Genomic DNA, 27,852 nt, shown 5'->3' on the forward strand with positions numbered 1-27,852 from the left:
GTTGGAAGGGACCTTAGAGATCATCGAGTCCAACTCCCGGGATTCGAGCCCTCTGTGTAGCAGAGCGGCACTTCTACCCCCTGCTCCACAGGGGGGATTCGAACCCGGGCCCCCTGGTGTTGCAAACGGGAATTCTACCGCTGTAGTCCCGCCCATTGAAGCCGGCGCAGCTGCGCGCATGAGCCGCTACCCCCCGCGCCTGCGCACTGCGCTTTGGGGGCGGGCCAGGGGGGTCAGGACGGCTGGGTCGTTGGGGGAGGTGAGGCCTGGGGGCGGAATGGGGGTGAGGGCGGGGGGGGGGGGGCGGGCGGTAGGAGCCCCCTGTGTGTGGGGATGACCCCCCGGGTCCCTTACCCAGCTACTGGGATGGCGCTGTGGGGGGGACGGGGACACTGGGCTTCCCCTGGGGGCTGCCCGGCAGCCCTTAGCGCTGAGCTCCCCTTGCAGCAGGACGGCACATGGCGGCGCTACGCTTGTTGCACCGGGCTGCCCGGGCAGGTAAGTGGCCAAAGCGGGCCCACCCTGCGCCCTGTCGGCAGCTCCGTGCTGCATCCTCCCCACCACTCTGCCCTTCCCAGGTCCAGCTGTTCCCCCCTGGTGCTACCTGCGGGCGCTCAGCACCGCCACCCCGTTGCAGTGCTACAGTGAGTACTGCCCCCAGCCCGACCCTTCCCAACCCCGCTCTGCCCCCTCAAGGGGGGGATGGCGCCGTGCAGGGCGAGGCTGGCATTGTGCCCCCCGCAGAGTACGTCAACATCCAGGAGCCAGCCATGGACATGAAGTCCATCACCGACCGCGCTGCTCAGACCCTGCTGTGGACAGAGCTCTTCCGAGGTCAGCCCTGCGCAGCATCCCACCCCTGCGGTGGCACCTGGAGGTGACGTGGTTGGGGGCTGACGCTGTGCTCCCACGCAGGGCTGGCCATGACACTGAGCTACCTGTTCCGGGAGCCGGCCACCATCAATTACCCCTTTGAGAAAGGGCCGCTGAGCCCACGCTTCCGTGGGGAGCACGCGCTGCGCCGCTACCCGTCGGGTGAGGAGCGCTGCATCGCCTGCAAGCTCTGCGAGGCCATCTGCCCTGCACAGGTCAGCACCCCCCCCCCCACGTCCCATCCTCTGTTCCCGGGGCTCCCCTTCCTCTGACGTTGCCTTTGGGGACAGGCCATCACCATCGAGGCCGAGCCCAGGGCGGACGGCAGCCGCCGCACCACGCGCTACGACATCGACATGACCAAGTGCATCTACTGCGGCTTCTGCCAGGAGGCCTGTCCTGTGGACGCCATCGTGGAGGTGAGGTGGGGGTGGGACCCCTCCTGACACGGGGTCCACGAGGGTCCTTCGTTGAACGTCTCCCACCCTGCAGGGCCCCAACTTTGAGTTCTCGACGGAGACGCACGAGGAGTTGCTCTACAACAAGGAGAAGCTGCTCAACAACGGCGACAAGTGGGAGGCTGAGATTGCAGCCAACATTCAGGCTGATTACCTGTACCGGTGATGGTGGGACCGCACCACCTGCCCCTCCACATCCCATTAATAAAGCGGGGGTACAGCAGCCCTTTCCTAAGCCCAAGCTCGTGCCTGCCTTGTCCGGTTCTGTACCCGGTGGGGGGGATGCGTTGATCCTGGGGGCTGCAGCCCGTTGGGGTGGGGGACACCGCGTGGACGGGTTTCCAGCGCTGGGGAGGTTTGGGGGGCGGGTTCGGTTGCTGGAGTGCCGCCCTCGAAGCGCCGGGCTGTTCCTGCGGGCAGCGGAGGGCCGGGCTCTTCCTGGGGGGAAGAGGAAGTGCGGAGCTCGGCCCTCCCCACCGAGCACCGGGTAGGAGCGAGAGGTGCCGGGCTGCCCCCCGGCTGCGAATCCCGGAGGAGGGAGGGGACAGAGTGGGGCGGGCGCCGGGGCCGAGGGGCGGGGATGGGGGGGGGGGTCTCGGTTCCCCCGGCCCGGGAGCGCCCCGGCTGTGATTCAGATGCAGCTGAGCTCCGCGTGGAGGGGTGGGGGAAGGAGTTGGGGCGGGGGGAAGGGAGTTGGGGGTGGGACAGCGTTGTGCAAGCGAAGTGCTGGGAACAGCGTGACCGCCGCCGACTCAGCCGGGAAGTGCCGTGTGACTTCCCCTGGCCGCAGCCCTGCAGTGGGGACAGCGCGGCTGAGGAGAGGCAGCAGGATCTCCCCATCCCAGCCCATCCCTACCCCAACCCGTCCCATCCCCATCCCACCACCTCAATCCTTCTACATCGCGTTCCTCAATCCCATCTCCATCTCCGTCCCTTTTCTCCATCCCACCACCCCAACCCATCCCATCTCCATCCCACCACCCCAACCCATCCCATCTCCATCCCACCACCCCAGCCCACCACCCCAACCCATCCCATCTCCATCCCACCACCCCAACCCATCCCATCTCCATCCCACCACCCCAACCCACCACCCCAACCCGTCCCATCTCCATCCCAACCCATCCTCCATCCCATCTCCATTCTATCCTACCCTTACTTCAGTCCCCTGCTGACTTCTTCCCTTCCCCCCCATAGTCACAGGGTGCCCCCAACCAGGCTGCCATGGGGTCCCTGTTCCGCAGTGAGGAGGTCTGCCTGGCGCAGCTCTTCCTGCACTCGGCTTCGGCGTACAGCTGTGTCAGTGAGCTGGGCGAGCGGGGGCTGCTGGAGTTCAGGGATGTACGTAGGGGGTGCAAGGACCCCCATCTGTATGGCCCTGGGGCGGTGGGATATGTTGGGATGGGCAGGGTGGGCTGGGGCTTTGGCTAGCATGGGTGCAGGGGGGACTGTGGGGTTTGGGTGTGGGGAATTGGGTTTAGGTGCAGGAAATGGGGCATAGGTGGTTTGGGGTGCAGTAGGTGTAGGGTGAATGGGATAGATAGATAGATAGATATTGGGCATGAGTGCTTTGGTGTGCTCTGGGTGCAGGGGAATTGGGATGGATGGGTGAGGGTGCAGTGGGCACAGGGGTTTGGGGTGGTTTGGGGTGTTCTGAGTGAAGGGGAATCGGGATGGATGGGTGTGGGTGCTGCGGGTGCTGCAGGCGCAGCAGGTGGGTCACTCTGGGTACACACATTTGGCTGGTTTGGGGAGCTGTGGAGCCATGGGGTCCTCTGGGGATGGGTGTGTGCTGACGGAGGTGCTGCACACCCCAATGCTGACAGCCATGACTGTGTCCCCTCCCTCCCCAGCTGAACCCCCATGTGAGCGCCTTCCAGCGGCGCTTTGTGGGCGAGGTACGGCGCTGCGAGGAGATGGAGAAGACCTTCAGTGAGTGCTGAACCTGGGGCAAGCTGGGTTGGGGGGGAGAGGGTGGTCCTTCCCCTCCATCCCCTCTCCCACCTCTCCTCTTGCAGCCTTCCTGCAGCAGGAGCTGCACGGGGCCGGCCGGGTGCTGGGGCCGTGCACTGAAAACCCTCCGGCACCGGTGGCCCGTGAGGCTCTACGAGTGCAGGAGCAATCAGAGCAGCTGGCGAGGGAGCTGCGCGAGGTCAGCCGCAACCGAGCTGCCCTGCGAGGGCGCCTGCAGGACCTGCGCCAATACCTGCATGTCCTGCGTGAAGGCCAGCGCCTCACAAGCATGCCGGTGGGTGCCGGGACACACCAGACCCAGGGGACATCTGTCCCACACTCCATCCATCACCCACGGCTTCCTCTCTCTGCTCCCCAACGCTGCAGGGTCCTCCTGGATCTCCGCCGTCAAGCCGGGCGTTCTCTGAGCGTGAGCCGCTGCTTGACCCCTCTGTGCACCACCACCTGGACCGCAAGATCAAGTGAGTGGGGCTGGGGGGTGCGGGGCAACTGTGGGGCAGAGGCCTGGTTGTAGGGTAAGGGTTGGAGTTGGGTCGTGGGGCAGTGGAATGGCTGTAGGATGGGGGTTGGGGATGGGTCATGGAGCAGTGGTGGGGCTGTAGGATGGGGATGGAGAAGGGTGATGGGACAATGGTATGGCTGTAGGGTGAGGGCTGGAGAAGGGTGATGGGACTGTAGGAGATGAGTTGGGGATGGGCCCGTGGGACAGTGGTGTGGTTCTAGGACAGGAGCTGGAGGTGAGCATCAGGGACAGTAAGCAAAGCTGTAGGATAAGGGTTGGAAATAGGCCACGGGGTGGGGGCGTAGCCATGGGTCAGGGTGACAGCAGAGCCGTGCCCATCCCAGTGCCCACACTGCATCCCCACAGCTTTGTGACTGGTGTCATCCACCCGTGGAGAGTGAGTGCCTTTGAACGGCTGCTGTGGCGAGCCTGCCGTGGCTACCTGGTGGCCAGTTTTGTGGAGATGCCTGAGCCCCTGGAGGACCCAAATACGGTGACTGGGGCACCAGGGGCCCGGTGGGAAAGGGAGATGGGACAAGCTAGTGCTAACGTGACTTACGTGTCCCCAGGGTGAAAGTGTCACCTGGGTCATCTTCCTCATCTCCTACTGGGGAGAGCAAATCGGGCAGAAGATCCACAAGATCTCGGACTGGTGAGTGAGCAGCCCCACATCATTTGGACACACAAAAAAGGTTTATTTAGTGAGACCCGCTGCAGTACCAGGGAGCACCAGCCTTCAACACATCCATGTCCATCTGTCCCAGCTTCCACTGCCACGTGTACCCCTACCCAGAGAGCGAGGCCAGCCGGGCAGACACACTGAACGGGCTGCTCAGCCAGATCCAGGACCTCAGTGTGGTGAGCTGGGCACCGTGGTGGGGGACAGGGAGGCCATGCTGGGACTCCAAATCCCTGAGCCCCATTTGGGTGCCCTCAGGTGCTAGAGGAGACGGAGCAGTACCTGGCGCAGGTGCTGGACAAGGTGGTGCTGGCACTGCCCTCCTGGCGGGTGCAGGTGCAGAAGATGAAGGCCATCTACCTCGTCCTCAACCAGTGCAGCTTGGACGTCACAGAGAAGTGCCTCATTGCTGAGGTCTGGTGTCCTGTGCAGGACCTTACCCAGGTGCAGGAAGCCCTGCGCCAAGGATCGGTGCGTGTCCTCTTGTGGGGTTGCTTGTTTGGCTCTATGTCCTCATGCCGTGGTTGCTTTGGTTGACCCATGTCCTTGTGCCAAGAGCTGCTTGGTGTGCTCTCATCAGCACCAAAGGTGCCACCTCCATGACGTGCCCCATATGGTGGTACATGTCGTGGGGAGAGTTTTTATCCCCTGGTGCCCCGCATCTGTGCCACCCCCACTTTGCATCCACCCTGCTCCAAAATGGCTGTGGGTTGGGTGCCATGTGTCAGGCTTTGGTTGCCCTCCCCACAGTACAAGAGTGGCTCAAGCGTGGAGTGCTTCGTGCAGAGGATCCCCACCTTGGAGAGCCCCCCAACTCTCATCCGCACCAACAAGTTCACTGCTGGCTTCCAGAGCATTGTGGATGCCTATGGAGTGGCCAGCTACCAGGAGGTGAACCCTGGTGAGGACCGTTGTGTCCCCCTACTGCACCGCAGTGCTGAGGGGGCCCCGTGTTGACATGGTCCCCGTACCTTGCAGCCCCCTATGCCATCATCACGTTCCCCTTCATCTTTGCCATCATGTTTGGGGATGTGGGGCATGGGCTGCTCATGTTCCTCTTCGCTCTCTGGATGGTGCTGTTTGAGAACAGCCCCAGCCTGCAGCAGGGCAGCAACGAGGTGAGTGGGACATGGCGTGGGGCAAGGCTGGTTGGGTTGGAGGTAGAGGGCAAGTGTTGGTCAGGGTTGGAGTTAGAGGATGAGGTTGGAGGCGTGAGATGGAGTTTGCTGTGGCACAGGGCCAGCTTGGGGCAAATTGAAGTTCAGGGCAGGGTGGTGTGGGATGGGAACAGTGTGGGCTGGGGTGGTAGCATGGGACGTGGCAGCCACGTTTTGTCCCCCACAGATCTGGCAGATGTTCTTCAAGGGACGCTACCTCATCCTGCTCATGGGGGCCTTTTCCATCTACACCGGCTTCATCTACAATGAGTGCTTCAGCAAAGCCACTGTCATCTTCCCCTCGGCCTGGAGCGTGGCCACCATGGCCAACCACTCCTCCTGGAGGTGGGTCCCCGTTTTTCCGTGCAGCCCTGGTCCTGCCCACGCTGACCCCTCGCTCTGCCCACAGCTCTGCCTACCTTGCCACCCACCAATCCCTCACCCTGGACCCCAATGTCACTGGTGTCTTCCGAGGGCCCTATCCTTTTGGCATTGACCCGGTCAGTATCTCATGGGGGCAAGGGCAGGATGGGACCCTCGGTGGGGCGGCTGGGCATCTCGCTCATGTTGTCCTTGGCAGATCTGGAGCTTAGCCACCAACCACCTCAACTTCCTCAACTCCTTCAAGATGAAGATGTCGGTGGTGCTGGGCATCGTGCACATGGGCTTTGGCGTCCTGCTAGGTGTCTTCAACCACGTGTGAGTCCCCCATTGGATCACGCTAAGGGGGCTGTGGTGGTGGAATGGGGTGGGCGAGGGAGGTCCTGTACCTGCATCCGAGGTGAGCTGAGTGCAAGCCTCATCATCGACTCCTGCTCAGGCACTTCCGACAGTGGCACCGGCTGGTGCTGGAGCTCCTGCCTGAGGTAGTCTTCTTGCTGGCGCTCTTTGGCTACCTCGTCTTCCTCATCTTCTACAAGTGGGTCAAGTTCAGCGCCACCAACTCCCAGGTGGCTCCCAGCATCCTCATCCACTTCATCGACATGTTTCTCTTCACATCCAACGCTGACAACCTCCCGCTCTACCAGGGGCAGGTAGCACCTCTGGGACCTCCACCAAGACCGGGATGTCCCAGTGTCATGAGCAGGGGCATCCTCAGCTCCATTTGCTCATGATGTGTGGGGCTTTGGGTGCCCCGGTGCCGAAAGGGTTCCCAAATTGCTGTTTGCTGCAGGTGCCAGTGCAGATGGTGCTGGTGGTGCTGGCACTGGTGTCGGTGCCCGTCCTGCTCCTGGGGACACCCCTGTACTTGTATAACCAGCAGCACAGGCGGAGGGCGAACTCAATCCCGGTGAGGCTGGCGATGAGTTTGCGGGTCTTGGCTGGAGCTGAAGGGCACAACAGCATGGCCTGACCAGGACTGATGTCCCCATGCAGCCTGCGGCCACGGTGGAGCAGGAGCCACTGCTGGAAGGGCAGGAGGCCGGCAACTCTGTCAATGCCACCAAGGAAGATGTGGAGAGTGGGGGGCATGGCCCTGACGCCGAGGTGAGGGGCTGGGGGCAAGTGAGGGGGTCCGGTGTCTTTGATCCCCCGCCCCCACCAGCCCAACACACAGCATTCCACCTCTGTCCCTGCAGCACATGGACTTCTCCGAGGTCTTCATGCACCAAGCCATCCATACCATTGAGTACTGCCTGGGCTGCATCTCCAACACCGCGTCCTACCTGCGGCTCTGGGCACTCAGCCTTGCCCACGCGCGTGAGTGCCCCCTGTGCTCCCCAAACCCACCCCAGTGGCTGGGCTGAGCCTCATGTTCCCATTATGTCCCCCACCCCATGGGCAGAGCTCTCTGAGGTGCTGTGGACCATGGTGATGCACAATGGCTTTGTGGGGCTGAGCTATGTTGGTGGTGTCATACTGGTGCCCGTCTTCGCTGCCTTCGCTGTGCTGACCGTGGCCATCCTGCTGGTGATGGAGGGGCTCTCTGCCTTCCTGCACGCCCTTCGCCTGCACTGGTGAGCCTAGTGAATATGGAGGGGACAGAACCCCGTGCACCCCCCACCCAGCCCTCACCGTTCCCTTTTCCTTCCTTGTCAGGGTGGAGTTTCAGAATAAGTTTTATGTGGGTGCTGGCTACAAGTTGTGCCCCTTCACCTTCGCTCCTGATCCCTGGGAGTAACTGAACTGTGCCGCATGGACCTGGGGGACTCCACGTTGCTGGGATCCCCCAGTGCCATGTGGCGGGGGGGAGGGTTGGCTGAACGCTCCCTGGCCCCGTCCTCTCCTTTTCTAAGCCTTGAGGTTTCTGCAGTGAATAAAGCCCCCCGGCTCCCTGTCTGTGTCCCCTGTCTGCTTGAGTGGGGATCCTTGAGGGGGGTGCATGGAGAAGACCCCTCACTGCTGCCCATAGCTGAAGCCATCTGGCTGCAGGGCAGGGAGGGGGTAGGGGCTGGCACGGGGCTTGGCCCCCACGTAGACACCGTGGGCTGGGTAGGGGAGGGGCTGGAAGTGGGGTGCAGAGAAACCTGGGGGGGGCACAGCAGCCAGCGCCCCATGGCTGTGGGGGAGAAGCGGGGGGGCAGCTCGGCCTCTGGCCCCCCTACCTTTGTCCTGCGTGGTGGCCTGGGGGAGGGACAGCGTGGCCCCACACCTGCAAGAGGGAGGGCAAGGGGGTGCTGAGCGTGTGGCCACTACCGTGGCATTGTGGCAGTAGTGGGGGAGGTGTCTTACCACGTCTCAGGCTCGCCGTCCCGAAACCCTTTGGCGAAGGGGTTGCTGGCAATCTTCAACTGGGTGATCTGCAGAGCAAGCAGTATCAGTTGCAGGGGGAGCAAGCGGTATCAGGGGGCTGGGGGGCACCCCACTGTCCTCCCCTTCCCTTCCCCAGCTCACCCGGTGGTTCTGGTATGCCGTCACTGCCATGAACTGGGTCTCTGGGAAGCTGAAGGACTTGAAGTTCTGGTGGGCGAAGCGTTCGCTGTCGCGCCTGGGGTCCACCAGCACCACGTGGAAGCGGGGCTGGTAGCGGTGCATGGAGTTGAGGATGATCTGGGATAAGGCAGAGAGTGGGTGGTGGGACTCTCACCCCACACATGCTCCCCATCCCTACCCCAGCACCGTGTCCTCACGTGGCCGTTGTCATCCAGGAGATTGTTGGTGAGCTTGAGCTTGTCAAAGGAGACGATCTGCCGCATCCACTGCGCACCCTTGGCTGGTGAGTCGGGGTGGAAGTGGACGCGGCCAGGAGCTGCTGGGTCGGCACGGCCAGCCACCAGCCAGGACGAGCTGTGGAAGGCGTACCTGGGGAGCCAAGGGGGCTCAGCACCGTTGAGATGCGCCCATCGCATCCCCGTCCCTCTCCATCCCCACCGGTATCTCTTGTCATCCAATGGCACGAAATCCATCAGCAGGACGTAGTCAGCCAACGGGTCCAGTCCTGACAGCTTCACCTGGAAGGTGGGGAACATCCTCCTGCGGGGAGGGGGGAGGCCACAGGGGTGCTCCCCACCCCACCACCCTCCGGCACCCACCACCGTGCCTACCTGCCTGCCTTGGTGACGATCATCTCGGTGCCCAGGCGGTTGAACTCCTCCCAGAGGTTGCCCATCTCCAGCCGTGCCATGGCGTGACACACGCGGCGGTTCTTGCCACTGGTCCCTGGCCCCTCACACGCCCACCCAGGAGCATTGCCTGCAGGGGAACTGTCACTGGGAATGGCCAGGAAGGCTGCAGAGGGGGCAACAGGTGCTGAGGTTCCTGCACCCTGCTTTTGGAAGCCACCCTGTGCACCCTCTGCCACCCATCGTGTCCTCCTCCAGGTGAGGGTCCCCAGTGTGGCACGGCGTTATCCCCACTCGATTGCCTTTTACCTGCCATGGGTGTGTAGGAAGAGACTGTAACTCTGCCAGCTCCAGGCTGCAGCCCCTGCAGAACACTGAGGGGTTAGGGGTTTTATCTCCCTGCTTAGGGGTGGAGACAAGGGGGATGGAGCTTGATGGGAGCACAACCCCCACTCCCTGTTCTGCCTTCACGCCTTGGCACCCCAGTGATGGACGGGAGGCGCAGCAGTGGCTTTGGGACTCCTAGGTGGGTCTGGGTGTGTTGTGGGGTGGGGAAATGATGCTGGGGATGGGGGGCAATTCCCAAACAGCAATGGGGCCAGCAGCACAGCTGGGGTGACGGGGACACCAGGGGGGGAGGGAGTGAAGTCCCGCAGTCAGCTCTAGATTTTGGGGAATGGAACTGGTGTGCAGACAAAGAGGGGGGCTGCCACCTCCTCAAGCCCCCACATCCATCACCTCGCTGCCTGCATCCCCTGCGGCAGCAGCATGGCCCCATCCATCTCCTGCTGTCAGCTGCAGGGCCAGCATTGAGCAGGATATGAGGAGGTGTGAGGTGATATGACAGCCAGGGTGGGACTCAGCACTGCAGTCCTTGTAGTTGGTTTTTCTGCTTTCTTCTGTTTTCCAGCAATTAGTGACCCTCTCTGGTCTCCATCAGCAAAGTGTTTTCCCACATGGGTGAGAGCGAGACCCCCAGTTTGGGGCCAGGTGCTCTTTGGGAGAGAGGTTTGCAAATGGGATGGCTGGCTTGAAAACCACGACACCATGTGAAAACGGCTGCTTCTGGACCTCAGCATCACTTGCTGTTTCATTTCTTCCTTCCCAAGGCTGCCAACTTCCCATTTTCAATCAGTGAATGCAGTGGTTGCACCGGCACCATGATGCTAACCTGCTGGTGTCCCTCAGCAGAGTTCCTACAGACTGAGGGTCTCAGGGTGGTAAATCTGGGTCTGCAGTAAATCAGCCCATTTTATCACACCAGTGAACACCTGAAAGAGGGGGGTGTTGGGGCATGACAGAGCACGATGGTCTTGTCCTCTCAGTGCATCACCGTCTGATGGCCAGAGATGATGCTCCAGATGTGCCATGTCTGTAAACCTGAGTTCCAAGAGTCTGTCCAACCCAACCTTGCCTTGGGAAAGGGGAACCCAACCTTGCTTTGCAGAGTTCCTCCTCTCCGTGAAGGTAGATGTTATCACAAGCTCCAAGGGGTGTGGGAGGACTGTGGGCAGTCCTCAGTGGGATCAAGATCTCAATTGCCTTGGAAGCCCTTTCTGGGCAGAGCAAGGGGAAGGAGGTGGCAGAGAGCATCCAGCATAAAATATATCAGGAAATCATACCTTGGGCATTGTGCAATATAGGGTGATGGCCATGTGGGTGAGAAGGGCAGCAGTGGGTGGCTGTTTGATACAGTTGTCCCCTTGTAGTCAAATTTGGGAGGTATGGTTTGCATACAAGGGGCTTAAAATGGGTAGTAAGGTGTTTCATCAGCCATGGTGGATGGGGGATTGTGCCCCACCAGTGACCCATCTAAGCGTTTGGTGAAGCTGAGGGGTTCACAAAGTGGATGTGTATGGCCAGATACTGTCTCTGAGGGGAGCCCAAAGCCCCTTTGTTCTTCTGAGCAGAGGCTGTCTCCTTCAGGTGCACTTCTTATCCGAAACAAGACATGCAGAGAAAGGAGGATGACCTGCTCTGGGATTTGTTCCTCTCCTGAAGCTTGAAGAGATTCTCAGTTCCCAAATCCCCAGACTGCATGAAATAGCAGGGCATTTGCTGGAAGTGAGTTGTTATCAAGTTCTAATACAGAGAGCAAGGTTTTTTTCCCCTTCAAAAATACTTTCAAGGAGATATTGTTCAGCTTTTGGAGATGCCCATCTCCTTCTGAAGGCTCTAGAAACAGGTTAGAGAGCCAAGAAATGCTTTATAGCTGAAAGAGAGTCTCAGGAAGCCAAGAGAAACCTTTGTCTCCTAAGGTTTTATAGTTAAGAAATTCCAGGAAAGAAGCACTGCAGCATCCCATTTTAGGTTACCCACGTGGAGCTGCACCTTTTGGCAAGCTGTTTCTAATCAGGTCGTGACTGAATCTTCCTTTAGATCTCATCTCTATGGCCTGCTGGAGAGAGGGCTTTACAGCTGGGGGATACCTGCCTGCAGCAGAAGGAACTGCAAGGATCTCGCTGTCCTGCTTCATGTAGAAAGCATGCACCAAGCCAATGGCAGAGAGCAATTACACCCAGGGGAACTGCATTTGGTTTAGCAGGGTTCACAGGTGGCCTCATGAGTCAGGCTCCCCTTTTCTTTCTGCTTCTGCTCATCTCAATTGTCACCGTCCTGGGGAACCTGGTGGTGACTGTGTACCAGCCCTCAACTCCACACCTCCATGTATTATTTCCTGGGCAATCTGGCTTTTGTAAACCTTTGCTCTTCTACCATCATCACCCTCAAGCTGTTGGTTGACTGTATGTCAGGAAGAAGGGCATTGCCTACACTGGATGTGTTCAGGTGTTCATTTTTGACTTTTGGGGCTTCCTGCTGTCTACGATGGCTTAAGACCAATGTGCAGCCATTTGCCATCCCCCACTGTACTCAGTCATCACAGTCCCTGCTGCTCCACTTGTGCCTCCCACCTGATTGTTGTGAGCTTCCTCCGTGGTACATCACTACTTAAAGAACGGCTTCAGGGATGATAAAAGGACAGCAGTGCTCTACACCATGTGACCCTCATTCAGAACCCCTTGATCTTCAGCTGGAGGAACCAGGAGGTGAAGGAGACTTTGAGGAGACTCACCGAAATGATAAAGATGTGGGTGATGTGCTTAGTTTTTTCAATAAATACCATTAAATATCCCATACCGGATGATTAACAGATAAAAATTATGGATGGCAGTTGGGCAACCTCTATTGTGAATGAAGGCATTGCAAAGCAGTCTGAGATGCAGCTGTGATGATTCTCCCCAAAGGCAAATGCTAAATGACGTTTCCCAGCCTTATTGATTCTATGGCCCATGAGGATGGTAATGAACCTAGAACCCCTGTGCTACCCCCAGAGCCATGCAGTAATTTGGGTTGGTGGTGAGGCAAGGAAGAAACTCGATCAAACCAAATCAGGGTGACGGTGATCTGCTGATTTATTGACACATAAATGACAGGCTAGCCCTGACCTGTGCGTTCCAGGTCAGACTATAGAGCAGCAGAGCTGAGTACTCTTTGTGTCCCAAGTTTCTTGCCATATCTCTGGTTGATATTTAATCAATTTTGTGTTTGTCTTTCTCATCAGATTGGAGCAAACCCTCTCAGACTGCACTGGGTGTTTGTTTCCCTCCCACCCTGTTTGCTCTTCTATTCCTGCCTTATGAGCACAGCTATCACTCTACCAAGGAAGACATCACTGGAATTTCCTATGTGTCAGATTCACTGTGGGAAATCTCATCCTGAGATCCATATCCAGCTACAACCTGGAGCTCACAGACCACTTGTGGGTGGTATCAATTCCAAAAGAACAAGTGGTTATTCATCTTTTCCCATGTTCCCTGTCCCTGAAACGTGTCCCAAGCCTACATGCAGCCGTGGCTATTATGCATACCACCTAATGTGTGAGCATTGTGTTGGTGGGGCCTGGGTTAAACACTGACAGTTCATCAGCCAAAAGCTCGTTCAGCTCTGTGGACTGGGTTGGTCAGTCATGTCAACTATAAGAACTTGGCTCACAAAGAAGTAGCAGCAGGCACTGAGCTGTGGTTCTTAATGTGAGCAGAATCTAAAACAGAGAAGCGAGTCCCATTCTGGAGGACCTGACTAGTGCTGGTGAGTAAACAAAGGCACAGAAAGACATACTTGTCTTTTGAACAAAAGGGAGTGGATGACTCCTGGAGAGCTGAAGAACCTGGAGACCAACCCTTTTCTTTCAGAGCTAGGTGGAAACCAAGCCAACTTGTTTGCTTTAGCAAAGTAGTGTGTTTTAGTATTGCAACTCACAGCAAAGTCTTTGTTCAATCAAGTTCTCCAGGGCTGGGACTGCCCACCTTTCAAGCCTGTCCAAGTCCCACTGGATGATGTCCCTCCCTTCTATTGTATCAACTATGTCACCTGCAAACTTGCTGCGGTTACACTCAATCCCACTTTCCATGCCATTGATAAAGATATTGAAGAGCACTGGTCCAAAGATGGACCCCAGGGGAACCCTTGGGGCCTCTACCTGAGCCACAACCATCTGGCTGGGACCATCCAAACAATTCCTTGTCCACTTGATAGTCCAACCTTCAACTCCATATCTCTCCAACTTAGAGTTAAGGATGTGCTGTGTGTGGGACCATGTCAAAGGTCTTGCACAAGTACAGGTAGGTGACATCAGTTGCCTTTCCTTTGTCCACCAATGCCATCAATCCACCATAGAAGGCCACCAGAGTGGTCAGGAACAATTTGCCCTTGGTGAAGCCTTGTTGGCTGTCCCGGATCACCTCCTCATCTCTCGTGTTCCTTAACATCTCTTTCAGGAAGATGGGTTCCATGACCTTCCCAATTCATCCAATATTGATAAAGCCATTTTAAAATTTCCTATTTAGAGTATTCTGTTCTCTGACTTCTATCATCTGGAAATGTGAAAGTGCCACATCTCTGAAGTTTGTGAGAATTTAATTCCCCCTTTCTCTGTGCTCATTTCCCATCACTGCACCTCCCTGGTGGTTGTGTTCAAAATTCCCCTGAGTCCATCCTTGGTGACCTGCTGATGTCAATACAATACGATACAACATTGCTATGCAGTGCGTAGGATGGGTGGAAGATGTAAGCAGATTGAAGAGACATAGGAAGATAAAGATAGTAGACTTGGGGAAGGAAAAGGTGAAACTTTGATAGACACTGGAGCAACTTAAACAGTATTAAATGCTCCTAAGGGAAAACTTAGTGAACACATAATGTCTGTATCTGGAGCCACAGGGAAAAGGAGATAGGGCCTTTTTCTAGCCAGTCCAATGTGGAATTGGAAACTGGGTGTTTACCCATGAATTCTTGTATTTTCCTGTATGTCTGAGACCTTTATTAGGAAGAGATTTGCTGAACAAATGGAACACACAGATAACTTTTGATAAAGGAATAATAAGGAGACAGATAATGGAAAATAAGTTCTTAGAAGCTCGAGGGTTTTTTTCTGCTACAGGAAGAGGAGCAGAAGTTGGAGACCCCTATTGAACTATTGGGTGCTGTGAATCTGTTGGTGTGGCTGCTGAAATCCCAAGGCAACCCAAAGCATCTGAACCAGTTTTACCATCACTCAAGGATACCACAGTCTGGAGGTTGAATGAAAGGAGGCGGTATGTCAAATACCAGAGCTGGAGTCAAAATGGGAGCTGTAAGCTCTCTTAGGTGATGTCAGGATGCCATAGATTGTGGATACCAAATCATGGAGTGATTGCCTTCAGTGGTAGCCATCAAGCTGCCTATGCAATAGTGACACATGGGGGAGAGACAGAAGCCCAGCCACTCCCTGGAGGTAATCCTACACAAAAAGCAGAGCCCAGAGTTCTCATTAGAGCTTTGGAAATGGCTGAAGGAAACACAGCCAACACCAGGACTGATTCCAGAGTGAGCATGGTAAGTACAAGCGGAGCAATGCAGAAGGAGGCCTAAGCTCCCAAGAGAATCCAATTAAATATAGGGAGTTAATACAGAAACTGTTACCAACTATAAATTTACCAACGCTAAAATAAAGCCCATTGCTTAGGGGATACTTCTGAAGTTTCAGGTAACTGCCAAGTGGACCAAGCTGCAAAAAGAACAGCAGACGATGGGAGTATGGCCTGAAAAACATGAAAGGTGTAGTAAGAAAGAAGGGCACTCGGCAGGGGAATTGAAGACAAGGAAGAGTGAGAGCTGGTGGTGGATCACTGAAAATCGTCAAGTGGTAATACCAAATAGGTGTGATGAAAAAGTGTAATGCAAAGCACCAGGGCACTCACTGGGGAGGAGAAGCACATGCATATAAACCCCACATGCTAGGAACAAGAATGGGAAAAATAAATAAAAGTAATATATCAAAGTGTGAAATCTGTCAAAAGAATACTCCCTGTGTACAATCAGGACCCATGCTGTGGCAAATTAGAAGGGAAGATAATTGGGGTGATTGTATGCAAGTGGACCTTTCTAAACATCCAAACAAAATGGGTATCAGTATTTATTGGTGTTGGGTGGTGCTTTTTCTGGATGGCTGGAAGCATTTCCCTTGTGAACTAAATAAACACAAGAAGTTAGTGAAGTTTTAGCAATGGGAATTATCCCTTGTTGTGTGATCCCATTGGGAATGTCATCAGACAGAGGACCATGCTTTGTGGCTGAGGTGATAGCTAGAGCTTTAGGAATTATGTGGAACCTGCATACTTCTTGATTTCCATGGTCCAGTGGTAAGGTGGAAAGAATGAATCAATCACTGAACTGGATGTTTCAGTACTTGTTTTTAAACCAGGAGGCTGGATTTATCCGCCGACCTGGAAGGATGAACGTTTAAAGGAATGATGGGAACGATCTTATCAGACTCTTCTTATCACAAATACTGCAGTGAAATAGGAAGGATTTGGACCCTGGGTCCATTATGCCTGAATCAAGAAAGAACCTCCAAAGGATAAGTAGAAAATAAAAGGATTTGAGGGGCGTTCTTTGAAGTTTAAACTAACAGGAGAGGTTTAGTGAACTGTATATCTAGGACCACTCATTGGTCTCTGCTGAACAGGAGTGATCCTGAGGCTTACTGATTATTTTTCTCTTTAATGCGGTTTTAACTTTTCTATTGATAATGATGCAGAGGCTAGAGCTTTAATTACATTGTGCTACATGTTATAGGTCAGTGGGTTGGAAAACAACCCGGTCTTACACCGAATGCATGGATTTGGGAAGCTACAGAATATTACCAGTACCACCACTTGCCTAGAAATACCAAAGTTAAGTAAAGATCCATTTCAGTGGGGAATTTTAAGCAACAAGACCACTGAATTGAGTGTTATTAGGTTAACAATAAGGCACTTCACCTCATAGAATGGGCCCTTAAGAGACTGATGGACACACGTTGGGAAAGTCCCGAGGTCCAGAATGGGGTCCAAATCCAACATACAAAGGAATAATTACTAGTTCCAGAGAAAGAGACCATTACACATAAAGAGATTGTGTGAGTAGTGAGGTGTAATTGGACAAATGATTCAAATATGATACCTCATACTTAGATAACACTATGAAAAGCTAATAGCTGGGTGTGACTTATGTAATAAGTAGGAATATAGTGAAAAATTTCATTATAATTAGAAGCAATTGGAAAGATTTGGGTGTTTGTTTGGGGAAAAATCACATCTTGTGCCCTGCAAAGCATAGATTAATGTCTCCTCCTAAACTCGTGTATTCCTGAACACGTTTTGGGAGGTTAAAAATCAACAGCAGCACAATTTGAGGAGAGTTCTCTTGTCTTCTTTCTTGTTCCCTGTGAGGAACAACCAACCTCAACCTGGCTACTACATACTCTGAGGTAGCTGAAGGAGCAAAAAAGTCTCCCTTGAGTCTGTTTCTCACCCACTGAAAGAACAGGACTCACTGACTCTGTGTAACACGTGGAGAACTGCTTCAGTCTGAAATTGTACCATCTCATGAACTGCTTCCTGGTTGCCCTTCCGACCAAAAGCAGGATTAAAAGAATATCAAGAAGTGTTCCAGCCAGCAAGGCATCTACAGCCCACCTCCTGCCTTGGGTTGCAGGAGGAACTTGGATGCTGTTGATGAGTTAGGCAACACCGCTGCAAGAACATTCTCCAAATCCCCATTTCCCATCTTCTGTCAGCCTTGACATGGCAATAAACACTGAGCTTTGTAACAATTAGCTGCAGTACATAACAAGAATTCATTTTACCTGGACTGTAACCTGTGTGCCTTCTTCCCACCCTAGCACTTGGAGTTTGTTTTTGTTGCATGCACACTTACTGCTCTATCTCAGTGCTGTTGAATTGTGCGGTTTTTCCTCTAAAAGAAGTCATGAGATACCTGACAGTGACCAGCAAGCTCTGGCAGTTCTAATTCAGCTAACTGACACGAGCAGTGGGACAGGAAAGTGTCTTGAATAGGGTGAAACATTGGGTAGAAACACAGAGAAGTGACCCGAGCAGAGCCAAGAGCAGAGTGGGAGGGTCCTGCAAAACACCTTGTCCTGGAGCTTGAGATTCAACCGGAGGGATGGGGTGTCAGTGCTTTAATCAGGGGAACCCAGGAAAGCATCGCACTCCTGTCAGCCATGCCCAAATGATTGCCCTGAGCGTGTCACGTAGCAACACAGTGACCCTCTTGGTCTTTGGACCAACTCTGACAAAGAAAGTTGCTGCAGAGGAGCTCCTCGCTGTTAACAAGGAAGAAAGTTTCTTTCTTGTTAGTCCCCACTAATGAGTCTCTCAGGGCTTGTTAGGGAGGATGAGTTCAGTTGACTCCAGGCCTGCTGAGAAGCTCTCAGGACGAGGAGGACACTTTCTTGGTAAGGCCCAGAAGGGCTTGTTAAGGCAATGACTCCTTGAAGGCTGGTTGGTCTCCAAAGAACACTTTCAGCTCTGAGAAGGGGAGCGTCATCACTTGTGATGGCAATAGCCTTAACCAGCTGGATGGCAAGAGCCTGGAGCTCAGGCCTGCTGGAAGAGGCCTGTAAGTCATGCCAACACCACACTTCTGTTGGTTCTCACTACTCAGACAACTTGTTCCTATCTGCTTTTGACCCGTGGAATAAATAGAACACCTAAACAACGTACTGATTTCCAAACTCTCTTCAATATGTTGAAAACTGGAGTTGGTTCTGCTCAGGAAAGCATAGGTCAAGAGATCACCACAGCCTTGCTCCCCAAGGAGCATAGGTGTTCATATGTATTTTGTAGACTGTGTGGCAAACTGAAGTACCCTGAGCACATCCTCCACACTTGGCTGGGATTCATAAACATGTATTCTCCCATTTAGAATATGGGATTGGAGAATGTGTGTGGGATTGTGCTCACCTGTCTCTTGAGTCTGAAAACTCATTGTCCAAATAAGAGCAAATCAATACACCTCTAACATGCAAAGTATTTCAGGATCTGATGAGCTTATTCTCCTTTGTTGTACCCTCCTGTAGGGGCTGTGAAAAGCAACAGATATGAACATGAACAGGAAAAGATAAGTGCTCTTCTTGTAGACACACCTTTGGGGATGTGCAGTCCCCCATTTTCCTCTTTTAAGAAGCATGTAATCTATTTCCCAGCCTCCTCAGTTCATCCCCTCATCCTTCACTTCACAGCTCCTCAGGCTGCAGTTGAAGGGGTTCAGCAGGGACATTAACACCATGCAGAGCACACAGACCACCAGAATGCCTCTCATATGATGTTTATTAAAAGCCACAGAGCGTCTAATTGCACCACATGGCCAATTTATTCTATATGGAATAAAGGGTGCTAAAATTCTCCTCCTGGAGTGGTCAGTTCTCTGGCTGTTCTCAGTTTAGTTGTGTGAAAGGTCCAAGTCTCTGAAATTGGTGAGAACTTCATTCTGCCTTATCTCTGAGTGCCTGGCTGTGCTCATCTCTTAGCATTACAGTTTGCCTGGCTTCTTTGGGGTCTCATTCAAAGGGGGTAATCCCAAAGTCCCCAAAGCCCATGCTTCCTTTGTGGTGGACATCCTCCTCCTTTGAGCTTTAATAATGAAATCCCCACTTGGAGCAGTGCTGTTCCAGAGTTCTGCACTGGGCTGTCCTCCAAGCTGACCTCTCAGAGGGACACTCAGAGAAACATAACAAGGAGATACCCCAACAGAACTGACAAGCGTGTGTGAGGTGTAACATCGGAATGAGCTCTTGTTATCAAATAGTGACAGCTTCAGACTGAACTTCTCTTAAGCATTCCACATGGCAGTGCTCAGGCTTCCCAGAGGTTCCATTCTTGGTGGTCTGCTTCTGTCTACCAGAACAGAAAAACAATCCCTTAGAAAGAGAAGGAATTTCCCTACACATTGGCTGGTATTTGTCAATGAGAGATGAGGGAATAGAGATTCTTTTCTTCTTTGATTCCAACCTGCAGCCAGTCACTTCAGCTTTGCCCTGTAACCCTAAAAACGATTAGTATAGCTCTGTTGTGAGGCTCTCCCACCACTGGCTGCATCCCACCTTCTCTAGAACAGACCCCTCAAGCATCTTCCCTTTCCTCCAGGCCTTCTCCATGGAAAGCACAACCTGTCCATGCCCAGCTACAAGCTGTCCCGATGTCTGTGGCACATGAGCAATGCCTTCCTCCTCACCCTGCTCAGGGCAGCCCTCACCTCTTTGTTCCTCAGGCTGTAGACTATGGGGTTGAGCATGGGGGTGACGGCAGTGTAGAAGATGGAAGCCACTTTGTCCAGCTTAACTGACCTCCTGGCTGCAGGCCGCATGTACATGAAGGCAACTGCCCCGTAGAATAGGAGAGTGACCGAGAGGTGGGAGGTGCAGGTGGAGAAAGCCTTACGCCTGGCCCTGGGGGAGCGGGTCTGCAGCACGGAAGCCAGGATGCAGCCATAGGATAGCAGGGTGGCCATGCTGGTGGTGCCCACTATGCAGCTGACAAAGACAAGCATCAAGACATCATTGATGCTGGTGTCAGAGCATGAGAGAGCAAAGAGCAGTGCCCCGTCACAGTAAAAGTGGTCCAGGCGGCGGGAGGCACAGAAGGAGAGGTGAAGCATGACTACTGTATGCACGGTGGAGTTGAAGGCTCCTGCAGCATAGCAGCTGGCAACCAGGCGCAGGCACAATCCCTGGGTCATCACCAGTGTGTACCTGAGTGGGTTGCAGATGGCCATGTAACGGTCATATGCCATGGCGGCTAGGAGGAAGGCTTCTGATGTGCCAAACATGACATAGAAGTAAAACTGAGTGAGACATCCCCTGTAGGAAATGGTTCTGCTCCCTGTCAGGAGGCTGAGGAGGAACTTTGGGGTGATGCTGGAGGAGAAGCTGATGTCCAGGAAGGACAGGTGGCTTAGGAAGAAATACATGGGGGTGTGCAGCCTGGGTTCGCAGTTGATTAAGAGGATCATCCCCACATTTCCCATTAGGTTGATGAGGTACATGATGAGGAACACCACAAGGAGCACTTTCTGCAGCTCAGGGCGATCACCGAACCCCGCAAGAGTGAACTCTGTCACCACGGAGTGGTTTGTCCATACCATGGTCAGTGGAGGTAACAAGGGCTGGAAATGCTGGAAATACTGGAAACTGGTGTGGCTGTAGTGGAGGTCCCTCTTGCATGTGGGAAACCTGCATTGGCTGATGTCTTTCCTGAGTAACAAATAAGGACATCTGCATTATTCTTAGGAGAATGGTTGTAGAGTTGCCCCTACACAGATTGGATATCACATGCAAATAGAAAGGAAGTCTTCTTTTCTGCTCTTCCCTGCTGCCCCATCCAGCCAATCAACTCTCAGTCCGGCCAAAATTTGGACACGACCCTGAGCTTTCAGCATTTGCAAAGAATCTACCTGTACAAAATCAGCACCACTGGAAATAAATACTAGGATGGAAGTTCCACTTCTGCCATTTCTGTGCTTTCATGGAAGCCCCTTACTATGAAAAATGAAATGTTTCCTAGAAGCTAGCTGGAAAGCCCACAGGATGCACAAAACAAAAGGGAAATCCTTATCTTCTAATAATATGTCATCACCCACCTCTTGTCACGCTGTTCAGGACTTCTCTGACCTCCCTGATAAATGCAGTCACTCCTGTGTCTATATCTGGGCTCCAGCAACGGAGCATCTCTGTGCTTGCTCTCAGGGCACCCAAAGCCTTGCTGGTGGAGCTCCAGGTTTTAATCTCCTCCTGTGGATGTGTGCAATGGCCCCTCTTACTGGGGCTGACATCACCTTTCTCAGCTCCTCGGAGAGGAAAATCCTCCAGGGCATTAGAGATCTTTCCATCTTTCTCTTTGTACATTCAAGATACTTGGCAGTGCCTGGCTGATGCAGCTGCTGCTGCTGGAGGCAAAGCTTTGAGTGGGAAGCAGCTCAATGATAAGTCAGACCTCTATCCTTTGGGTTCTCCTCAGGTTTCAGAAGACATCTGGAATGTTGAGAAACGAAGTGCAATGAAACAAAAGCAGGAGGTAACAAGCAGCACATTGAGGCGGCACTTTCCCTCCTAACTCCTCTACCATTACAGCTGGTTTTGCTCTTCGTTGTCCAAGATGGCAACTCAAATGGGCAGGTGGGAATACCTGAACCTCTACAATGGGCAATGCCAGGCCATGGCAACTATGGGGGACTTCCCTGACTCCAGAGTGGGCTGTAGAGAAGCTTGTCAGAGGACATGAGGGCTGTGGTGAGCATACAGCTGAAGATGAGCCATCACAGTGTCCTTATGGCAAAGATGGCCACTAGGGCCAGTGGGTTGAAGGACTCTCCACACCACATCTGCAGCCTTGGTCATAAGGAAAGCTGCTTCAAGAGGGTTGATGGGGAGAGATGGAATCTTCCTCAAGAAACAATCATACAATTATGTTTTAAAGTGGAGAGAACTGATGGTCTGGTGGAGAATTGTAGAAAAGAGGATGAAAGAAGGGAAGAAATACTGATATCCGTTTCTCGGCCAGAAGGATTTCATTCGAATACATGTGGATTTCCCTAGAATAGAATAGAGTGGGATAGAACTAATTGGAATGAAATGGGGTGAAATGTGCTGGGATGGAATGGAATGGATGGAATGAAACAGAATGGAATGTAGTGGAATGGGATGAATGGAGTAAGAGAAATAGAATGGAATAGAACAGAGCAGCACAGAATGGAACAGAATGGAAAGGAATGGAATTGAACTGAATAGAATGAATGGAGTAGAAAGCAGCGGAATGGATAGAATGGAGTTGAGTGAAAACAAATGGAATGGAATGGAATGGAATGGAATGGAATGGAATGGAATGGAATGGAATGGAATGGAATGGAATTGGCATGGCATGGAATGGAATGAAGTGGAGTGGAATCAAATGGAATTGACATAGCATGGCATGGCATGGAATGGAATTGGCAAAGCATGGCATGGAATGGAATAGAATGGAGTGGAGTGGAATGGATTGGAACTGGAAGGGCATGGCATGGAGTGGAATGGAATGGAATTGGCATGGCATGGCATGGCACGGCTTGGAATGGAATGAAATGGAGTTGAGTGAGAACAAATGGAATGGAATAAAATGTAAAGGCATGGCAAGGAATGGAACGGAGTAGAAAGAAAAGGAATAGAATGGAATGGAGTGGAATGGAGTGGTGTGGAGTGAAACAGAATGGAATGAAATTGAATGGAGCAAGAAGAAATGCAATGGAATGGAATGGAATGGAATGGAATGGAATGGAATGGAATGGAATGGAATGGAATGGAATGGAATGGAATGGAATGGAGTGGAGTAAAAAGAAATTGAATGGAATGGAGTACAAAGAAATTGATTGGAATGGAATGGAGTGGCATGGAATGGAATGAATGGAGTAGAACATAATGGAGTAGAGTATCTGAAGATCTTCTCCAGTGGATAACACAAGAAGATGTCATCTTTTCAGTTTGATTTTTTTTTTTTATAAGCATTTTCTTCATTTATTTTTGTCAGAAGAGCAGAAATAAGGTACATGTGGTAAAATTTCATTGACACTGACTCACAAGTTATGTGCCCAGCAGTAAAAAAGAAAAAGAAGGAAAATGGAAGGAAAATGGAAGGAAAATGGAAGGAAAATGGAAGGAAGGAAGGAAGGAAGGAAGGAAGGAAGGAAGGAAGGAAGGAAGGAAGGAAGGAAGGAAGGAAGGAAGGAAGGAAGGAAGGAAGGAAGGAAGGAAGGAAGGAAGGAAGGAAGGAAGGAAGGAAGGAAGGAAGGAAGGAAGGAAGGAAGGAAGGAAGGAAGGAAGGAAGGAAGGAAGGAAAGCTTATATGCCATCTGGAATTAATGCACCTTGTTGCATACATTCACAACAGAGTTACTTGAGTTCATGCCCACTACCCAACACCATGTGGTGTAGTGGTGATGCATCCTGCCCTTGGATGAGCCTGCGACACCATGAGTTCTGTGACCACAGGAGTGCTGTTGGAAGGAGCAGCTCAGGGGCTGGGAAGCAATGGTGCAAAAACATATGAAAGAAGAAATGGAAATTTCAGGTAAGCAGGGTCTTTGGGGAGAGCTGCTGGCTTTTGAGGTGCCCCAGTGCACCTTTGGTAATTTGTGCCGTGGGTGTGGAATAAAACTTAAATCTGCCTGCCACACTAGGGGACGCAACAGGATTCTGTTCTGGTGGCAGACAGAGCAGCGGAGCCTTTACAGCAGTTTCAGCCCGAGGAGCAGGGAGTGAGTTTCTGAGAAGGAGGCAGAATGCAACGGACCAGAAAGGGTGATTTTCTGGGGGTGTTTGGGGCAGATGTGTGCTGGATGATGTGAGGCTGAATGTCTTTGCTGGCAGCGGGAAAGCCGAGCACATCCCCTGCAGGATCCTCAGTCAGCACCCAGCCAATGAGTTTTTGTCTATGCCTGGGTTCGTGGCAGTAGGAAGGAGAAGTGGAGAAGTTCCACTTCATTGAGGCTAAGCAGTGCTATAAAAAGAGTGTAACACATTTGAAAAAAGAGAAGGAAGAGGACAGTGGACATTCAAGAACACGTCTAAGTCTGGTGCTGGTGTAACCTTATGTGAATGCCATCTGGCTGGGCTCAAAAAGAGCAGAGCACAGAAGGAATTTAGATAACGGCAAACTCTGATTCCTCATGCAGAGCAGTGAAACCCAGACGTGAGCTCTGAAGGGCATCTCTGAGAAGGAGTGAGGAGAAGAACTGTGCATGTGTTGACAGAGAAGTTGCAAAGAAAATAAGGGAATCCATGAGCCAACGGGCTGGGGAAGGGTTTTCTTAACGGAATGTCTATTTCCTTGCAGAAGCAGGAGTCCTGCCACCAAGCAGGACTGGGAATTAAGGTCCCTCTTGAAGGAACAAGCCTGCATCACAGTGCATCTGAATTCTAATCCTAATTCTGAATCCAAATGTTGGATCAAAGTTCCTTCTGGGGGTAGATCCAAGAGGCACAGGAACCATAGAATCATGGATATATTTTGGTTGGAAAAAGAGGACGTGCAAGAATGCAGTCAGCCAAGCAAGGGAAAGGAAGGATTCTCCACCCTTTTGAAAAGCTATGGATCATTTTATGAATACATGTGTGTATATATGCAATAGGGGATCTCTTTCCCCGTTGGCTACATAATCTGAAGCTGGAATCAGGGGAAGGCTGCGATTTATTTCTATTCACTGAGATTTTGAGAGACACACCTTCTCACAGATAGCCATCTTTATGAAAGTGGTTAATAATTCAGCTTAGATGGGGAGGTTTTCTTTTGAAACTGCAAGTTCATGGAAGGGCAAAGTATGCTTGTCTCACCTTAATGTATCCAATTGTATCACTAGAGAGTCAGAAAACCACTTTGGCAGGGTGTCTTCTCTGTTGAATGCTACTCTTAAAGCAAGTGGCAAACAAGTAGGTACAATACTATTGTATTGACTTCTCCCCATGGAGAAGAGCTCTGATTTTTTTCCCAGTAAGCACGGAAGCAGGAGCATGGCAGGGGGAAACCACTCTGCTGTGACAGAGTTTGTCCTCCTAGGCTTCACCACCATGAAGGAGCTGCTCTTTGTGGTTTTCTTCCTTATCTACATCACCACTCTGGTGGGGAACCTCGGGATGATCATCCTCATCAGGACCTACCCTCATCTTCACACACCCATGTACTTCTTCCTCAGCCACCTCTCCTTCCTGGACATCTGCTACTCCTCAACCATAACTCCAAAGTTGCTGCTGGGCCTCCTCACTGGGCAGAAAGTAATTTCTTTCCATGGTTGCCTCACGCAGCTCTTCTTCTATTCATTGTTCATCACCACGGAAGCCCTTTTTTTGATCATCATGGCATACGACCGCTGCATGGCCATCCACTGGCCTCTGCACTACTTGGCTGTCATGTCCCACAGGGTCTGTGTTCAGCTGGTGGTGAGCTCCTATGTGGCCGGCAGCCTGAACGCCTTGGTGCACACCACAGCTCTCCTGCAACTGTCCTTCTGTGGCCCAAATGTGTTGAAACATTTTTACTGTGAAATCCCACCACTCCTGCAGCTCTCGTGCTCTGACACCTGGCTCAACCAGGTCTTGATGCTCTTGTGTGCTGGCTTCATCATCACCTGCTTAGTCTTGGCCATCCTTATCTCCTATACTTTCATCCTGCTCACTGTCTGCAGCATCCGCTCTGCGGAGGGCCGGAACAAAGCCTTCTTCACCTGCACCTCCCACCTCACTGCCGTCACCCTCTTCTGTGGCTCTGCAGCTTTCTTGTACCTCCACCCCCTTTCCAGTCATGCGGAAGAGGAAAAGAAAACAGCCTCTGTCTTCTACACCATGGTGACCCCCATGCTCAACCCCTTCATCTACAGCCTCAGGAATGTGGAGGTGAGGAGTGCCCTGAGCAGAGCTGTGAGGAAGGTCCCCTCCTGCGGCCACTGTCAGCATTCTTCTGCCAACCAAATTCTAACAGGTGCCACACATCACAGCAGATGGAGCAGAACCTTAGATGCCTGATGTAATGAGGGCATTGCATGCTCCTGTACACCCCTTGAGAAGAAGACATTTCACCTTGGTCTGGGCATTGTGTGGATGATGTTTTTCCAAGGACTTTGTTCATGGAAGAATGAATGACCTGTAATTTTGATTTTTGGTAGGTTGAAGTATAGAAAGAACAGCAGTAATAGAAACGATTCCATTGCTGGTGAATCTTTCAAAGGAAAAGATATTATGTATACTGAACATACCTGCACAGAGGGATGAACTTATAATAAATACCAACACAATAATGATAGATCCTCTATATTAATTAAATATATATTTCAGGATAAAATGGTGATTCTCATGGTCTGATTGAAAATGTTCTAAATTTGTTGACTAAGGCTATGCTTTTCTTCAATAAACCTGATGTGTTATTTTGCCTGTCCTGTCCAACAACAGCCCATGCAGAGTGTCATTTCCATCCCAGCTGCAGCTAAATAATAACTTCTGCTTGCATGTTCGTGTAACGAGGCTTGAGTCACCTCAGAGCAGAAGTCACCAGTTCTAATTGTAGGCTTTCCTGTCTGGGTTAGTCACCACTAGTTCCCCTCATGGAGACAACCATGTGTTTGGAGGCTTTGATTCATCTGCCCTATGCCAAACATCCTCACCATGGCGAACAGAATTTTTCTGGAAAGTATTTACAGCGTTCTCCACTTGCTGCTTGGCATCCGGGGCAGATGGGCAGACGTGGAGCCGTGGCAAAGGTGGAGTTTGTCCGGAGCCATCACCCCCTGGGGCAGTTCTGAAGGGTTGCTTTCAGCACCAAGGACAGCCGCGGCTCCCCGCAACGCATTTACATTACATTACATTTGTGCTCATGACACAAATCGCACCTGAAAAGGAGGAAGAACACTCAGGCTTTCACTTAATGTGCTGAATTAGATCATGTTTACTTCTCAGTACACTTCTCCCCCCTTAAGGTGCCGTCTCCAAAGTTATCTGCTCCCCAGAGAAATCTCCTCCACGATCAAACCAGGGGGAGGAATCGGCCACGCTTTTGAAGGAACACATCATATAAACAACGGCTTCTCTCAGTCTAGGACTGATGCCCTTTATGGCTCACAAAGCCGTTCTTGCCCTTCACACTAATGAGGGGAGACACAGGCTTATTTCTCACCTCACCCGTAGGTGTAGGTGAGAACAAGTCTCAGCTTTGTGCCTCCATAAACTGGGAAGAGTCCTGAGATACGAGCCAACAGGTGAGTTGGGGAGCATTGCCCAGTGGCAGCCAGAGGTGTCAGGAAGGGAGCACTTTGGCAGGAGCCTCTTTGCACAGCAATCACTTGCCCAAGGTCAGGGTCTCTCTAATGCAGCCCAGGGATCCAGAAGCAGGTTTTCTAAGCTGAAGGCAGCTGCTAGCACTAAGGAAAAACCCACAGTCTCAGCTAATTACAGTGCCTGGCTTTGCTGTAATCACACAGTGAGCAAAAGGCAGGAGGCTTGGAGAAGCCGAGGCATTGGCTGTCCAGAGCCACGCATGTCAGAGACGTGTGAGAGAGCCAACAGTGGGCATCAGGTGGTCAGAGCTTCACTTTGGCAGGCTGCAGGGCAGCAAGCACCTACAGCACTCCTGGCCATATGGCCAGAGGCTCTGCTGCATGTGAGGAAAACTGTCTGGGAAGGGCAGTTTCAAATCCTGGAAGGGAATACAAAGGTCTGTGAAGCCCCAGTTTCTCTAAATCCGGACTGAAGAGACTCACATATCAGTCAGACAAGGGCTTATGCTCTGAATTTCCCACATGCAGAACACTCCTTTCCTAGGGCAGAGCTTGACATTGTGTGCAATGGATTCCTCAGAGAGCAATGCCTGCA

General features: G+C 52.4%; 5 protein-coding genes across 7 annotated transcripts; 3 read left to right on the top strand and 2 right to left on the bottom strand.

Moving 5' to 3' along the window:
• The first annotated feature begins 202 nt into the window (after positions 1–202).
• On the top strand, positions 203–1,565 carry NDUFS8 (NADH:ubiquinone oxidoreductase core subunit S8). 2 transcript variants are annotated; one of them, XM_072338119.1, is made up of 7 exons: positions 203–259; positions 448–498; positions 579–644; positions 745–834; positions 916–1,088; positions 1,164–1,292; positions 1,366–1,565. In XM_072338119.1, exons 2-7 carry the CDS (start codon positions 459–461, stop codon positions 1,495–1,497), a joined length of 630 nt encoding a protein of 209 aa, XP_072194220.1. In that variant the 5' UTR covers positions 203–259; positions 448–458; the 3' UTR covers positions 1,498–1,565. The 2 variants fall into 2 exon arrangements, with proteins under 2 accessions (XP_072194220.1, XP_072194221.1); XM_072338120.1 differs by having other exon boundaries at positions 206–259; positions 451–498.
• A 220-nt stretch (positions 1,566–1,785) lies between these two features.
• Positions 1,786–7,929, top strand: TCIRG1 (T cell immune regulator 1, ATPase H+ transporting V0 subunit a3). 2 transcript variants are annotated; one of them, XM_072338020.1, is made up of 20 exons: positions 1,786–1,818; positions 2,529–2,672; positions 3,185–3,263; positions 3,350–3,579; positions 3,672–3,766; positions 4,174–4,300; positions 4,377–4,459; positions 4,572–4,665; positions 4,745–4,957; positions 5,237–5,387; positions 5,465–5,604; positions 5,831–5,988; positions 6,053–6,143; positions 6,224–6,342; positions 6,464–6,677; positions 6,818–6,934; positions 7,021–7,131; positions 7,224–7,344; positions 7,430–7,601; positions 7,684–7,929. In XM_072338020.1, exons 2-20 carry the CDS (start codon positions 2,556–2,558, stop codon positions 7,763–7,765), a joined length of 2,514 nt encoding a protein of 837 aa, XP_072194121.1. In that variant the 5' UTR covers positions 1,786–1,818; positions 2,529–2,555; the 3' UTR covers positions 7,766–7,929. The 2 variants fall into 2 exon arrangements, with proteins under 2 accessions (XP_072194121.1, XP_072194122.1); XM_072338021.1 differs by lacking the exon at positions 1,786–1,818 and adding an exon at positions 2,030–2,153.
• Positions 7,930–8,312: 383 nt separating this feature from the next.
• Positions 8,313–13,641, bottom strand: TBX10 (T-box transcription factor 10). Its single transcript, XM_072338849.1, has 6 exons — positions 13,407–13,641; positions 9,129–9,312; positions 8,956–9,057; positions 8,715–8,886; positions 8,479–8,634; positions 8,313–8,384 (listed from the first exon to the last, which is right to left on the bottom strand). The coding sequence occupies exons 1-6, from the start codon at positions 13,639–13,641 to the stop codon at positions 8,313–8,315; spliced, it is 921 nt and encodes a 306-aa protein (XP_072194950.1).
• A 6,011-nt stretch (positions 13,642–19,652) lies between these two features.
• LOC140253334 (olfactory receptor 5J3-like) lies at positions 19,653–20,612 on the bottom strand. Its single transcript, XM_072338850.1, has one exon. It carries the CDS (start codon positions 20,610–20,612, stop codon positions 19,653–19,655), a length of 960 nt encoding a protein of 319 aa, XP_072194951.1.
• A 4,393-nt stretch (positions 20,613–25,005) lies between these two features.
• On the top strand, positions 25,006–26,013 carry LOC140253335 (olfactory receptor 5J3-like). Its single transcript, XM_072338851.1, has one exon. It carries the CDS (start codon positions 25,006–25,008, stop codon positions 26,011–26,013), a length of 1,008 nt encoding a protein of 335 aa, XP_072194952.1.
• Positions 26,014–27,852: the final 1,839 nt, after the last annotated feature.

This window comes from Excalfactoria chinensis, chromosome 5 (assembly GCF_039878825.1).
Source record: "Excalfactoria chinensis isolate bCotChi1 chromosome 5, bCotChi1.hap2, whole genome shotgun sequence".
Classification (NCBI taxonomy): Eukaryota; Metazoa; Chordata; class Aves; order Galliformes; family Phasianidae; genus Excalfactoria; species Excalfactoria chinensis.

Excerpts from the sequence above, each read along its gene's own strand:
- TBX10 (XM_072338849.1), bottom strand. The coding sequence starts at position 13,641 with ATGGTTGTGGCTCAGGTAGAGGCCCCAAGGGTTCCCCTGGGGTCCATC. Across the intron at positions 9,058-9,128 it reads ATCGTCACCAAGGCAGGCAG|GAGGATGTTCCCCACCTTCC; the intron begins GTAGGCACGGTG and ends CCCTCCCCGCAG. Across the intron at positions 8,887-8,955 it reads TTGGATGACAAGAGATACCG|GTACGCCTTCCACAGCTCGT; the intron begins GTGGGGATGGAG and ends TTGGCTCCCCAG.
- LOC140253334 (XM_072338850.1), bottom strand. The coding sequence starts at position 20,612 with ATGGTATGGACAAACCACTCCGTGGTGACAGAGTTCACTCTTGCGGGG.
- NDUFS8 (XM_072338119.1), top strand. The coding sequence starts at position 459 with ATGGCGGCGCTACGCTTGTTGCACCGGGCTGCCCGGGCAG. Across the intron at positions 499-578 it reads GCACCGGGCTGCCCGGGCAG|GTCCAGCTGTTCCCCCCTGG; the intron begins GTAAGTGGCCAA and ends TGCCCTTCCCAG. Across the intron at positions 645-744 it reads CACCCCGTTGCAGTGCTACA|AGTACGTCAACATCCAGGAG; the intron begins GTGAGTACTGCC and ends TGCCCCCCGCAG.
- TCIRG1 (XM_072338020.1), top strand. The coding sequence starts at position 2,556 with ATGGGGTCCCTGTTCCGCAGTGAGGAGGTCTGCCTGGCGCAGCTCTTC. Across the intron at positions 4,958-5,236 it reads AAGCCCTGCGCCAAGGATCG|TACAAGAGTGGCTCAAGCGT; the intron begins GTGCGTGTCCTC and ends CCCTCCCCACAG. Across the intron at positions 5,605-5,830 it reads TGCAGCAGGGCAGCAACGAG|ATCTGGCAGATGTTCTTCAA; the intron begins GTGAGTGGGACA and ends TGTCCCCCACAG.
- LOC140253335 (XM_072338851.1), top strand. The coding sequence starts at position 25,006 with ATGGCAGGGGGAAACCACTCTGCTGTGACAGAGTTTGTCCTCCTAGGC.